We start from the raw sequence: 14,867 nt of genomic DNA, 5'->3' as shown, positions 1-14,867 counted from the left end.
AAGCTGGTAAGTGCACTGCCTGAAAGACATGCTGGGATGAGTCTAGGGGTCCTTGTGCGCTCTCAGCCTGTGTGTCCCCCACCTCCACCGGCCCCCAGGTCAGACATGACTGTAGCCTGGCTGGACGTGGGGGCAGCAGACACATCCACACACTCTGCACGCAGGCTGGCTAGAGGGGCGATGATACGGAGGGCCAAGCACACCAAAAGAGAGACCCTGTGCACAAAGACCTGCCATTGCATGTTTGTCTTTTTAAGAGCCTGAACATGCTTTTCCCCGAAGATGAGGCCAGGAGGGTCTGGTCACAGCTTTATTGGATTCTGGATGTGTGATTTCCTGGCTATGAGGTGAGTGAAGGGGTGGGGGTGGGGGTGGGGGGTGGGGGGGAGGAGCAAAGAGCCTGGGAGGAGAACAGCTAGGGAGAAGGTGGAGGTGGGGACTTGCCCCCTACAGGCCCCTGGGCAGTTGGGGGACAAGATGGACAGGCCGGGATCAGGTGCCGTCCCCTTCATGTCATCCCACTGCCTGGTTGCACGGGGCCCTTTGGCTGCTGGTTTTGCTGCGACGCAGTGTTGAGGTGTGTGGGCAGGGCCCAGGTCCAAGGTCCAAGCCATGCTGCCCTGGGGAGTGGGGCGCTCCTGGGGCCACAGACTTCAGGGGCCCCCAACAGGCCCAGGTCTTCAGTGCAGCACGACAGAAGGTGGGAGTGGGCTCAGAGCTGGGCCAATCCTCGGGCGTCTGTGAGAGCGCAGTCCTGTTGGGAAGGCTCAGAGGTGCCAAGCCCTGGTCCTGCACCCCGCTTGGGAGCATCCACCATCTGCTCAGACGGGGCAGAGGTGGGGCAAGGCAATGGGGGTGGGACAGCCCAGGCCTGGCTCTGCCCCTCACCTTGCGGTTGGCCAGCCTGGCCTGGGTCTGCGGAGCAGGGATAGGGTGGGGGAGGGCCCTGGCCCAAAACAAGGGCCAGGGTCACAGGCCAGCTGCCTGAGGAAGGCCCTGGAGTACACACCTTGTCAAATTTCTTATGGCTGTAGACCTTGTTTTTGTTCATGAATGTTAGCAAGATCCAGTCGCACAGGAAGGAGCCCTGAGACCAGCAAGACCAATGCGTTAGAGCCTGGCACCTGCCCCCCCGTCCCCCCACCCCCCGTGACCCTAGTGTGCATCCCTTACCACCCCGATAGAGGTCAGCGCTGTGGCCAGGTTAATGATGGTGGGAATCAGGCTGAACTTCCCTGCCTGGAGGCAAAGAGGCTGCCTGAGATGCGGGAGTGGGGCTCAAGGGAGGCGTGGGGTGTGGTAGGAGAGATTGAGGCTGGGCCAGCCCAAGCCTCAGGTAGGCAAGGTGGGCTGGTTTACCTGTCCGTGCACGATGACGTCAATTCGGATCCCGTAGGCTTTGATGAGTGTGCGGGTGGTGGTACCGTTTACTTTGTAGTACTTGGCGAACCTAGGGCGGAACGACCCGGAAGCACGTCAGAATCTGGGAGGGAATGACCCGGGTGCAGGAAACCTGGCCACCTGACCCTGAGGAGCATGACGGGGGGTGCACCTGTTGCCCAAATGGGGCAGCTCCAAGACTCAGCCGACCACTGGCGCCCCTGAACCTTTGGGCACCTGCCCTGTTGACTCCTGGACCTCCACGGCTAGGGCAGACGAGGACCCAGTGTCCCAAGGCCAAGGTACCTGAAGTTGTAGCCAGATGAGGCTGGGACATGCTTGGGGTCGAGCCTCCGGAAGGAGTATTTGGGGTTGCACTTTGACGCCGACAGGTCCAGGTCACAGTCCCAGTTGATAATGACCCCAATTACACCACCCTGTCCAGAAGTGGGCACAGACACGGGGTCAGGGTGGGCTCACAGAGAGGACCTTCAACAGCCCCAAGGTCCTGCTGAGGCTATGTGTGGGGTGCATACTGTGAGGCGCCCAGGGCAGCTCAGGGCAGAGAGCTGGGGAAGGGGGCTCGTTGAGTGCCCTGCTTCTGAGGCACAAGGGGATGCCAGGAGTCAATAATTTAGCAGGAGCCATGCACACCCAGATGGGTCAGACGATCGTGTTTCTCTTTCCTCTGCCCGAGCAGGGCCAGGGCTGGCCAAGACTGCAGACGGACTCGGCTGTAATGAGACCCTTTGTGTGCAGGTGGGAGCCAGCACCTGGACGGACAGCTGTCCCACCCACTCTCCCTGGTGCCCTCACCGAGTGTGCCAGCTGCGTGAAGTTTTCCCCTGCCTGCTCCACGATGTAGCCCAGCTTGAAAATGGGGCAGTAGAGGTCAGAGACCTCATGGAATGTGCAGTGTTTCAGGTAGCCATCCTTCCGGTTCTCGATGTTGCCCCTAAAGACAAGGCCTAGTGGCATCAGATGGGGAGGGAGCAGAAGCCATGCACCCCCAAACAACACATTCCAAGAGGCAACCCCCCCCCCCCCCCCCGCCGCAGCCCATCCCTTGTCGCCACGCGCTAATGGCTCTTACTTGGAGAACTGGAATTTGGGGTAGTGGATGCTGTTCTTGATGAGGATGGTGAAATTGGGGGCCATCTTACCGAGAAACTGGCTGAGGAGGCACAAACCGGGTGTGTTTAGTCTCCCCTTCTCCCGGTCCCCCAGGCTCCCCTGCTGCGCTGCCCCTCCCGTCCTTCTCCCCCCACACACCCCGACTCCGGTCAGGTAGGAGAAAGGAGCAAAGGAGCTTGGCCCCAGGTGGGTGGGGACAGCGGGTGTGCACACCTGACTGAGGCCCCGTCCTCCACCGGGCACCAGGCGGACACCTCGCAGGTCTTGGAGGACCCGTGGTAATAAGGCACGCAGCGCCCGGTCCGCAGGCCTGTGGGCAGACGCGCGCTCAGGTGGCAGATGCGCCCTCAGGGGCGCGGCCCGCCCCCGCCCCCAGTTGGCACACACTGACCGTTTCCCAGCATGTCCAGCTGCCCAGCCACGCAGTCCTCGTCCGAGTCGCACGTGGCGTTTCTGACCCTCATACTCTAGGGAGGAGGCTGCTTGGTCAGGGGCCCGACACTCTTTTCCCCCAGGCACAGCGGACCAGGCAGGGCCCCTCCCTCCCGCCCCGGCTCTGCTCTCTACCCGACCTCACCTCGGCGCAGGTTCCGAGGGTCTGGAAGGGGGTGACCTCGATCCTGGTGATGATGCTGAACACGCTGCCCCCCTGGGCTCAGAAACAAGGGACGGTCGGCCGGCGCCGGGCAGCTCGGCCGCCGCTCGGTCCCACCCTCGGGGTGCTCGGAGGGGGGGGGGGCGGGGCCCGAGTGGCGCACCTCGGGGGGTTTCACGTACTCCTCCACGTCCCACACTTTGTTCTCGGACGAAGTGATGCCCTTGACCTTGGTGATGACGGAGCTCTCGGGGCCCGTCTCCCTGTCCTGGTAGCTCTTTTGCACGATGAACACGTACCTGTGCGAACGGGCAGGGCCGGCTCTGGAGGCGACCCCGCGGCAGGCCCGGGACCCCTCCCCTGCCGAGTCAGCTCGACTCCGGCGGGATCGAGGCTGCGTCACCGTCTCTCGGGGGCCGGCCGGGTAGGCTCTGCGGCGCCCGAGGGGCCAGCCTGGCGGCGGCCGCCGGCATTCTCCTCGCCACCTGCCCAGAGCGGCCCCTCCAACCTGGGACGTCCCGGTGGCGCCCTCCCGTACGCTCCTGACCCCGCTGGACACCCCCTGCCGCCGGGTCTCCCCCCGTGCGCACCCACCACACGAAGTAGAGCAGAATGAGCAGCTGCACCGTGCGGTACACGATGCCCAGGCGCCGGTTCTTCACCACGATCACCTTGGGCGTCTCGTAGTCCCAGAACGCGGACCAGCAGCTCCGGGCCAGGCGTCGGGCCGCGGCCGTCCCCGCGGGGGTCTTGGGCTCGGCCGCCGCCATGGCCCCGAGCTGCTGGGACAGGAAATCGGGCTGGGGGGCGCCGGCGTGGCCGCCTCCCGGGCGTGGCCTCGCGCTCCCCGCCCTGTCCCGCCTCGCCCCGCCCCAGGTCGGTCCCCGAGCCGCGGGGGCGCCGGGCGTAGACACGCAGCGCACCTGGCAGGTGTCGCCAGGTGGGGCCCCGAGCGGGCAGGGTCGGGGTCGCGGCAGCCGTCGCCCCCAGCCCGCTCAGGGAGGGCGCGAAGACGGTGCAGGCCCTCGCGTCCCTCGGGAGGACACTTAAAACTCGGGGGGAAGACGCGGCAGAGCACTGCCCGCCTCCTCTGCGTCTCCGCCGGTGTCTGATGCGCAGCGCGCACTAAACCCGAAGAGCAATCCCTTTAAAAAAATATATGTATATTTACCCAATTTTGTTGGGATACAACCGACGCGTGAAGTTTTGTAAGTTTAAGGTGCACAAGGAGATGATTTCCCAAGAGCAATCCTTGATTCGTGTCCGCGGTTCCCCGCAGCTCGGCAAAGGCACCCCTGCCTCCAGGGTTCAGACAAAAAATCTGGATCTCTTTCTTTGCCCTAACAGTCCTCTTGCTTTTGTCTACAGATACACGTCAGGGCTGTTGGGTTCTAGCCCCTTCCCCCCCACACAAAGCGCCCCGCCGCGTTTCTCACCTGGATTTCCGCACTCTAGGCTTCTACCCATTTCCGTCTCTTGTTTTGTTTCCTATACAGCTCGGAGGAAACATGTTTTTGTTTTTACTTTTTGTACCTCTACCCCCACCTCATTATTTTGGACCAAATCCCAGACATCGTACTATTTCACAAAATGATAAATGTTTTACACATTTTTGAGGTGAAATTCACATAGCATTTAATTAGCCGTTTTAATGAACAATTCATTGAAGTTTAGTACACTCACAATATTGTGCAACCACCATCATCTACTTCCAAAACATTCTAATCATCACCAGATAAAACCCCATGCCCATCAAGAACTTCCCGTCCCCCTGCTCCTTGCACATACTGGCAACCACCAATCTACCTTCTCTCTATGGATTTATCTACTTTGGATATTTCAAAAATGGAATCGTAGAATATTTGCCTTTTTGTGTTTGACTTCTTTCACTTAGCGTAATGTTTTCAAGGTCCATCTGGGTTGTAGCATGTGTCAGTACTCCACTCCCTTTTATGGCAGACCAATATTGCACTGTATGCATATTCCACAATTTATCTGTTCATCCACCGATAGACATTTGAGCTTTTATATTTTATATTTTGGCTACTGTAACTAGTGCTGCTATGAGCATCCGGGTACAAGTATTTGAACAACTATTTTCAATTCTTTGGTGTATATGCCTAGGAGTGGAATTTCTGGGTCATATGGTAATTTTGTGTTTAACTTTTTGAAGAACCATCAAAATGTCTCCCAAGCAGCTGAACCATTTTACATTCCAGTTAGCAATATACAAGGATTCCAGTTTCTATACATCCTTTTCAACACTTGTTATTTTCCACTCACTTATGGCCATCCTAGTGGGTGAAATTATATAATTTATTTGGATTAATGTCTATTCAAGTCCCTTGCCCATTTAAAAAATATTTATTTATTTGGCTGCATCGGGTCTTAGTTGCAGGATCTTTCGTTGTGGCACCCGGGCCCTTCGTTGCAGCACGTGGGCTTCGCTCTAGTTGTGGCATGCAGGCTCCTCTCTAGTTAGAGCACAGGCTCAGTAGTTGCAGCGCACAGGCTCTCTAGTTGTGGCATGTGAGCCCTAGAGCATGCAGGCTTAGTTGCCTCGTGGTATGTGGGATCTTAGTTCCCAGACCAGGGATTGAACCCATGGCCCCCACATTGGAAGGCAGATTCTTAACCCCTGGATCACCAGGGAAGTCCCACCTTGCCCATTTTTTAATTGGGTTAAAAAATTTTGCTGTTCAGTTGTAAGAATTCTTTATGTATTCTGGATAGTAGACCCTTATCAGATATATGATTTTCAAATATTTTGTCCCATTGTAGGTTGTCTTTTCACTTTATTGGTAATGACCTTTGATGCACAAAAGTCTTTATTTATTTTGCGGGATTCAGGCCTCTCACTGCTGTGGCCTCTCCCATTGCGGAGCACAGGCTCCGGACGCACAGGCTCAGCGGCCATGGCTCACGGTCCCAGCCGCTCCGTGGCATGTGGGATCTTCCTGGACCGGGGCATGAACCCGTGTCCCCTGCATCGGCAGGCAGACTCTCAACCACTGCGCCACCAGGGAAGCCCAGAAGTCTTTTATTTTGATGAAGTCCAATTTATCTATGTTTTCTTTTGTTGTTTCTGCTTCTGGTGTCATTTCTAAAATCCACTGCCAAATCCAAGGTCATGAAAATTTACCCCTGTTTTCTTCTAAGAGTTTTATGATTTTAGCTGTTATATTTAGATTGTTGATCTATTTTGAGTTAATCTTTGCTTATGGTGTGAGGTAGGGCTCCAACTTCATTGTTTTGCACGTGGATGTTCAGTTGTCCCTGCACCATTTGTTAAAGAAACTATTCTTTACCCACTGAGGGTCTGGCATCTGTGTTGAAAATCAACTGGCCATAGACATAGAGTTTATTTCTGGGTTTTCTATTCTATTCCATTGTCCTATCTGTATTATCCTTATGCCAGCACCATACTGTTTTGGTAACTATAGCTTTATAGAAAATTTTGAAATTGGAAAATGTGAGTCCTCCAACTTTGTTCTTTTTCAATATTGTTTTGGTTATTCAGTGCCCCTTGCAATGCCATATGGATTTAAGGAGCAGCCGTACCATTTCTGCAGAAAAGGCCATTGGAATCGTGATAGGGATTGCATTGAATCTGCAGTTTGCATTGGGTAGCATAGCCATCTTAGCAATAGTAAGTCTTCCAATACATGAACGTGGGGTGTCATTACATTTATTTACATCTTCTTTAATTTCTTTAAACAACGCTTTTTCATTTTTCTTATACAACTCTTTCACTTCCTTGGTTAAATCTACTCCTATGGTTTTTTGGTTTGTTTTGGATGCTATTGTAGAGAGAATTATCTTCATTTCGTTTTCTGATTGTTCATTGATGGTATGTAGAGGCACAACTGATTTTTGTGGGTTGAGCTTCTACCCTGCAACTTTGCTGAACTCATTTATTAGTTGTAGTAGTTTTCTTGTGGATTCTTCGGGATTTTCTGGATATAAGATCCTGTCATCTGCAAACAGAGACTTTCTTTTCTGATTTGGATGCCTTTTATTTATTTTTCTTGTCTGATTTTTCAGGCTACAACTTCCAGGATTGGTGTTAAATGTTAATTTAACTTCCTTAAATGTTAACTTGTAAAATTTAGAAAAGGAGGGAACACATCTCAACTAATTCTATGAAGCTAGCATTGCTCTGTGGAAAAAAAAAAAAAGGAAGACATCACAAGAACAGACTAATTCCTTAAAATATAGATGCAAAAATTCTCAAAAAATGGGCTTCCCTGGTGGCGCAGTGGTTGAGAGTCCGCCTGCCGATGCAGGGGACACGGGTTCGTGCCCCGGTCCGGGAATGATCCTACACGCCGCGGAGCGGCTGGGCCCGTGAGCCATGGCCGCTGAGCCTGCGCGTCCGGAGCCTGTGCTCCGCAACGGGAGAGGCCGCAACAGTGAGAGGCCCGCGTACCGCAAAAAAAAAAAAAAAAAAGAATGATATCAGCTGTGGGTGTTTTGTAGATACTATTTTTTATCAGGTTGAGAAATTTCCTTTCTAGTCCTAGTTTGTTAAGTGTTGTTATCATGAAGAAATGTTTTAGATTTTGTCAAATGCTTTCTCTGCATCTACTGAGATGATCATGTGGTTTTTGTCCTTTATTTTGTTGATATGGTATATAACTAATTTTTGGATATTAAATTAACAGTTGGTTTGCTTTTTTTTTGAGATTTTTTTTTTTTTTTTTTTTGCGGTACGCGGGCCTCTCACTGTTGTGGCCTCTCCCGTTGTGGAGCACAGGCTCTGGACGCGCAGGCTCAGCGGCCATGGCTCACGGGCCCAGCCGCTCCGCGGCGTGTAGGATCATTCCCGGACCGGGGCACGAACCCGTGTCCCCTGCATCGGCAGGCGGACTCTCAACCACTGCGCCACCAGGGAAGCCCTGATATCATTCTTAATGGTGAAAAGAATAAATGCTTCTCCCTAAGATCAGGAATAAGAAGGGGTTGTCCTCCCTTGGTGCCTCTATTCAACATTATCCTGGAGGTTCCAGCCAGGGCAAGTAGCAAGCAAATGGGGACAAAATTAAAATAGAAATAGAAAATCCTAAGGAATCCACTAAAACGTATTAGAACTAATAAGCAAGTTCAGCAAGGTTGCAAGATGCAAGATCAATATGTAACCGAGTAGGACCCTGTGGGTCCTTCCTGGGACAGACCCTCCCCTGTCCTCTGCCTGCCTCTTGTCTGTAGAAAAACTTTAGCCTCCTAGGCCTTCCCCTAGTTCCAAAGAACAAATTTAATCAGAGAAGTGAGAAAATGCAGAAAGAAAAGAAAACAGTCAAACAAGACAAAATAACAATATTTCAGCCATTAAACAAAGTCAAGGGCCTTTAGTTAGTCCTCAAGGGCTGTAGATACTATGCTGAGCCGTGTCCTTGAGCTGTTTTGCAGATACTGAAACCCCCACCAGATGGAGAAAGTTAACTGTATGCTGCCTACACGCATGTAGACCCCAGAATGGCTGGAACCTGAAGGTTGATGATGTTGACCCCCAATTACCTCACCACCAACCAATCAGAAGAAGGTCCACGAGCTGATCACCCACCCCACAACCTCCCTCCCTCACCCTGTCTTTAAAAACCTTTCCCTGAAAGCCTTCGGGGAGTTCAGGTCTTTTGAGCACTAGTTCCCTGGACTCCTCGCTTGGTACCTGCAATAAATGCTGCACTTTCCTTCATCACAACCCGGAGGCAGTGGGTTGGCTTTACTGTTTGCAGGCGAGAAGACCCAAGTTTGGTTCAGTAAAAAATATATAAGGGGCTTCCTTCCCTGGTGGCGCAGTGGTTGGGAGTCCGCCTGCCGATGCAGGGGACGCGGGTTCGTGCCCCGGTCCGGGAGGATCCCACGTGCCGCGGAGCGGCTGGGCCCGTGAGCCATGGCCGCTGGGCCTGCGCGTCCGGAGCCTGTGCTCTGCGGCGGAGGAGGCCGCAGCAGTGAGAGGCCCGCGTACCGCAAAAAAAAAACAAAAACCAAAAAACGTACATACATATACATATATATACATATATATGGAATTCCCTGAGGGTCCAGTGGTTAAGACTCTGCACTTCTACTGCAGGGGGGTTGGGTTCAATCCTTGGTCGGGGAACTAAGATCCTGCAAGCCAGGCGGTGTGGCCAAAAACAGAAATATATAAAAATCAGTTATATTTACAACACTTGCAATGAGCAATCTGAAAATTAAGAAAACAGTTCCAGGAACTTCCCTGGTGGTCCAGTGGTTAAGAATCCGCCTTCCAATGCAAGGGATGTGGGTTCGATCCCTGGTCGGGGAACTAAGATCCCCCATGCCTCGGGGCAACTAAGCCCCCCATCCCCACCCCGCACTGCGACTAAGACCTGACAGCCACAAATAAATAAATAAAAAGAAAAGAGTTCCATTACAATAGTATTCAAAAGAATAAAATACTTAGGAATAAATTTAACAGGACTAGTGCCCACCTTATCTGAAACCTATAAAACTTTTTTTTTTAATTAAAGAAGATCTAAGTAAGTTGGAAGACAGTCCATGTTCATGGATTGAAAGGCTTAATGATGTTAAAATAGCAATTCTTCCTGAATTTACCTACAACTTCAGCACAGTCTCTATTAAAATCCCAGGTGGCTTCTTGGCAGAAATGAATAAGCTGATCCTAAAATTCATATAAAAATGCAAGGGATCCAGAGTAGCCAAAACAATCTTGAAGAAGCAGAGTGAAGTTAGAGGACTCGCATTTCCAAATTCAGACCTTACTACAAAGCTACAGTAATCAGAACAGTTACCACAGGACCCAACGATTCACTTGCACTTACTGGCATAAGGATAGAAATGTAGATGTATGGAACTGAATTGAGAACAAAGAAAGAAAATATAAATATGTAAACCAGAATAAAATAAATTGATTTTGACAATGATACCAAAATAATTCATTGGGGAAAGAGTAGTCTTCCGACAAATGGTGCTGGGACAACTGTATATCCACATGCAAAAGAATTAACTTGGACCCATACCTCACGCCATATATGAAAATTAATTCAAGATTAAAGACCTAAATGTAAAAGCTAAAACCATAACATTCTTAGAAGTAAACATAGGTGTAAATATTTGTGGACTTAGGTTTGGTGATGGATTCTTATAAATGATAACATAAGTATAAGCAAATAGAGAAAATAAATAAATTGAACTTCACCAAAATTAAAAAAATTTTGTGCTTCAAAGGACACCATCAAGAAAGTAAAAAGACAACCCATAGAATGGGAGAAAATACTTGCAAATCATAAATATGATAAGGGATTGTACCTCAAAAACTCTTACAGCTCAATAATAAAATGATAAATAACCAATTTGAAAAAGGAGCAAAGGATCTGAATAGGAAGTTTTCCACAGAAGATACACAAATGGCCAGTTAGCATAGGAAATTCTACTCAACAGCATCCACTAGTAGGGAAATTCAAATCAAAACCACAGTGAGAGACCACTTCACACCCACCAGGATGGCTGTAATTGAAAAGAAGATAATAACAAGTGTTGGTGAGGATGTGGAAAAGTCAGATACTTTTTATGTCCAGTGGGAATGAACAGTGGTGCAGCCGCTTTGGAAAACTGTCTGGCAGTCTCTCAAAAGGTTAAACCTAGAGTTATCACAGGACCCAACAATCCACTTCTAGGTGGAACACCCAGAGGACACGAAAACGTGTCCCCACGGAAACTTGTACAGAAGTGTTCACGGCAGCATTATCCATAATGGTTAAAATTGGAAAGAGCCCAAATGTCCATCAACTGTAAAATAAATAGTATGTGGTATATCCATACAACAGAATGACTCTGCAATGAAAAAAGTGAAGGACCTTTTACGTTACAATGTGAGTGAAGCTTGAAAAAATTTTGCTCATTGAAAGAAGGGAGTCCCTGGAGACCACCTGTTGTATGAATCCACTCATATGGAATGTGCAGAGCAGGCAAATCCATAGAGCTGGAAAGCAGATTAATGGTTGCCAGGCACTGGGTGGGGGAGATGGGGAGTGAGGGCTACAGAGCCCTGGGACCTCCAGGGGGCCACGGTGGGATGCGGCCCTGCTCCCTCGTTGCCTGCGACCTGGAGGCAACAGAGACCCTTCCCTGGGGTGTTGCCCTGCTCCTGGGCCCACGGATGCTGCTGTCAGCAGAGGCGGTTTCTCCCTGTGCCTTGAAGGGGAGTGGCTGGCCAGTCTGCCCAGCACGGGTTACAGGAGCACACAGTACAGGGCTCTCCACTGGCCAGGGGCTGGTCGCTGTGTGTGGCCCACTAGTGGCCTGACCCCAACAACTGCGGCGTTCAACATCTGGCACTGACCCCACGAACAGTGGTCGTGAGGGAGGAGAGGTGTGAGCAGCTCTGAGAGGCTGTCACACGGTTCAGGAAAGAAGAGAAACTGGGGAGAAGTGATAAATGGACTTGGTGGGCCCCAGGCAAGAGGATTTTTAAAAAGGTTCACACCTGGGGCTTCCCTGGTGGTGCAGTGGTTGAGAGTCTGCCTGCCAATTCAGGGGACACGGGTTCGAGCCCTGGTCTGGGAAGATCCCACATGCCGCAGAGCAACTAGGCCCGTGAGCCACAACTACTGAGCCTGCGGCTCTGGAGCCTGTGCTCCGCAACAAGAGAGGCCAAGGTAGTGAGAGGCCCGCGCACCGCGATGAAGAGTGGCCCCCGCTCGCCGCAACTAGAGAAAGCCCTCGCACAGAAACGAAGACCCAACACAGCCAAAAATAAATAAATAAATTTATATATTAAAAAAAAAGGTTCACACCTAAAATGTCAGGGCAAAATACTGGCGTTTCAGGGATAGAAAGAAACCCACACGAACAGCGAGATTTCTCCCCTGCAGGTCACCCTCCTCCCCCTGGGCAAAGTCCTGCCCGGCCAGCTGTGGCAGGGGTTCTGTCTTCTGAAAACGTATAATGTTTTTTCCTTATCTTTTCTCAGAAGAAAAGGTATGTTATAAAATCTCGTTTGTCCAAGAATTTAGTGATTTCTTTCACTGTTTGAGAAGAGTGTTATGATCATGCTGAGGACGACAGGACAGCTGCAGGGTGCCCCCAGGAAGGTGGCTTTGCCGTGTGCACCCGCCCCATTAGAACTCTCCCGTTAGCAGCCTCTCAAAGTCAGTGCGAAGCCTGTGTCTGGACCCCAAACGCTCATTGTGAGGTTCAGGTGAGTTGTCTTGAAGCGTCCTGGAAGGAAAATTAAAAGTGGAAAGTCCTAATGCAAACTTCAGGCTGGGAGGAAACAAGCATGGCCCCAACCACAGAGTCAGTGGTGACAGTTAAGGTGTCAGTTAAAATCTACAATCTGCATAAACATATTTAAATAAGTTAAAGAATTTTATCAAAAGTTTTTTTCTGCATCTATTGAGATGATCATATGGTTTTTATTCCTCAGTATGATAATGTGGTGTATCATACTGATTGATTTGCCAATATTGAAAAACCCTTGCATCCCCGGGATAAATCCCACTTGATCATGGTGTATGATCCTTTTAATGTATTATTGGAGTCAGTTTGCTAGTATTTTGTTGAGGATTTTTGCATCTGTGTTCATCAGTGATACTGGCCTGTAATTTGCTTTTTTTGTGATATCTTCATCTGATTTTGGTATCAGGGTGATGGTGGCCTCATAGAATGAGTTTGAAATTTTCCTTCCTCTGCAATTTTTTTTGGAATAGTTTCAGAGGATAGATGCTAACTCTTCTCTAAATGTTTGGTACAATTCACCTGTGAAGCCATCTGGTCCTGGATATTTGTTCCTTGGGAGTTTTTAAATTACTGACTCAGGGAATTCCCTGGTGGTCCAGTGGTTGGGACTCCGTGCTTTCACTGCCGTGGGCCCAGGTTCAATCCCTGGTCAGGGAACCAGGATCCGGCAAGCCATGTGGCGTGGCCAAAAACACTGCTTCAATTTCAGTACTGGTAATTGGTCTGTTTATATTTTCCATTTCTTCCTGGTTCAGTCTTGAAAGATTGTACCTTTCTAAGAATTTATCCATTTCTTCCAGGTTGTCCATTTTATTGGTATATAGTTGCTCTTATGATCCTCTGTATTTCTGTGGTGTTGGTTGTAAATTCTCCTTTTTCATCTCTGATTTTATTGATTTGGACCCTCTCCCTTTTATTCTTGATGATTTTGGCTAAAGTTCTATCATATTTTTTTCATTTTGATATGTTTTATTTAACCTAATACATCCAAAGTATTATTGTTTCTTTTTTTATTACATAAAGAATTTAATTCATCTATGTATATACATTTTATATAATATTCTTTTCCAGTATGGTTTATCATAGGATATTGAATATAGTTCCCTGTGCTATACAGTAGGACCTTGTTGTTTATTCATTCTATATATAAAAGCTTACATCTGCTAACCCCAACCTCCCACTCCATCCCTCCCCCACCCCCTCCTCCCCCTTGGCAACCACCAGTCTGTTCTCTATGTCCATGAGTCTGTTTTTTGTTTCACAGATAAGTTCATTTCTGTCATATTTTAGATTCCACAAATAAGTGATATCACCTGGTATGTGTCTTTCTCTTTCTGACTTACTTCACTTAGTATGATAATCTCTATTTGCAAGATTTATCAGTTTTGTTTATCTTTTCAAAGAACCAGCTTTTAGTTTCATTGATCTTTTCTATTTTTTTTAGTCTCTATTTCATTTATTTCTGCTCTGATCTTTATGATTTCTTTCCTTCTACTAACTTTGGGTTTTGTTTCTTCTTCTTTCTCTAGTTGCTTTAGACATAAGGTTAGGTTGTTTATTTGAGATTTTTCTTGTTTCCTGAGGTAAGCTTTTATTGCTGTAAACTTCCCTCTTAGAACTGCTTTTGCTGCATCCCATAGGTTGTGGATCATTGTGTTTTCATTTTCATTTGTCTAGGTATTTTTGATTTCCTCTTTGATTTCTTCAGTGAGCCATTGGTTGTTTAGTAGCATATTGTTTAGCCTGGACACATGTTTGTGTTTTTTGCAATTTTTTATCTTGTAGTTGATTTCTAGCCACATAGCATTGTGGTTGGAAAAGATGCTTGACATGATTTCAATTTTCTTAAATTTACCAAGGCCTGCTTTGTGGCCCAGCATGTGATCTATGCTGGAGAATGTTGCATGTGTTTTTTTTTTTTTTTTTTTGCGGTACGCGGGCCTCTCACAACAGACTGTTGTGGCTTCTCCTGTTGCGGAGCACAGGCTCTGGATGCACAGGCTCAGTGGCCATGGCTCACGCACGGGCTTAGTTGCTCCGCAGCATGTGGGATATTCCTGCACTGGGGCACGAACCTGTGTCCCCTGCATCGGCAGGCAGACTCTCAACCACTGCACCACCAGGGAAGCCCTGCATGTGCTCTTGAGATGAACATGTATTCTGCTGCTTTCAGATGGAAATCTCTATAAATATCATAAAATTCAACATCCATTTATGACAAAAACTCTTCAGAAAGTGGGCACAGAGAGAATATACTTCAACATAATAAAAGCCATATATGACAAGCCCATAGCTAACATCAATGGTGAAAAGTTGAAAGCATTTCCTCTAAGATCAGGAAAAAAAGACAAGGATGCCCACTCTCACCAGTTTTATTCAATGCAGTTTTGGAAGTCCAAGACATAGCAGTAAGAGAAGAAAAAGAAATAAAAGGGTTCCAAACTGGAAAAGAAGAAGTAAAACTGTCACTGCAGATGACATGACACTATACATAGAAAATCCTAAAGATGTTACTAGACAACTACTAGAG

The 14,867-nt window shown here is 48.9% G+C and overlaps 1 protein-coding gene across 6 annotated transcripts in view; it reads right to left on the bottom strand.

Annotated features, from left to right (window-relative positions):
• Positions 1-209: 209 nt before the first annotated feature.
• The window catches only part of P2RX2 (purinergic receptor P2X 2), a 24,704-nt gene continuing 10,046 nt past the window's right edge, over positions 210-14,867 (bottom strand). The window contains exons 2-13 of one of the 6 annotated variants that reach the window (XM_067701305.1): positions 3,704-3,888; positions 3,273-3,408; positions 3,092-3,163; positions 2,906-2,981; positions 2,728-2,824; positions 2,474-2,554; positions 2,197-2,335; positions 1,687-1,817; positions 1,360-1,450; positions 1,174-1,239; positions 1,010-1,087; positions 213-738 (exon numbers count right to left, since the gene is read on the bottom strand). In XM_067701305.1, the coding sequence (XP_067557406.1) occupies positions 514-738; positions 1,010-1,087; positions 1,174-1,239; positions 1,360-1,450; positions 1,687-1,817; positions 2,197-2,335; positions 2,474-2,554; positions 2,728-2,824; positions 2,906-2,981; positions 3,092-3,163; positions 3,273-3,408; positions 3,704-3,879 (1,368 nt within the window). In that variant the 5' untranslated portion in view covers positions 3,880-3,888 and the 3' untranslated portion in view covers positions 213-513. Of the gene's footprint in view, positions 1,088-1,173; positions 1,240-1,359; positions 1,451-1,686; positions 1,818-2,196; positions 2,336-2,473; positions 2,555-2,727; positions 2,825-2,905; positions 2,982-3,091; positions 3,164-3,272; positions 3,409-3,703; positions 3,889-14,867 lie in introns of all 6 variants that reach the window. The other 5 variants (XM_067701307.1, XM_067701306.1, XM_067701308.1 and 2 more) reach the window with 5 other exon arrangements.

This window comes from Pseudorca crassidens, chromosome 12 (genome assembly GCF_039906515.1).
Source record: "Pseudorca crassidens isolate mPseCra1 chromosome 12, mPseCra1.hap1, whole genome shotgun sequence".
NCBI classification, from domain to species: domain Eukaryota; kingdom Metazoa; phylum Chordata; class Mammalia; order Artiodactyla; family Delphinidae; genus Pseudorca; species Pseudorca crassidens.
The sequence above is the reverse complement of the archived record's forward strand: the minus strand, read 5'-3'. Positions and strand labels throughout refer to the sequence as shown.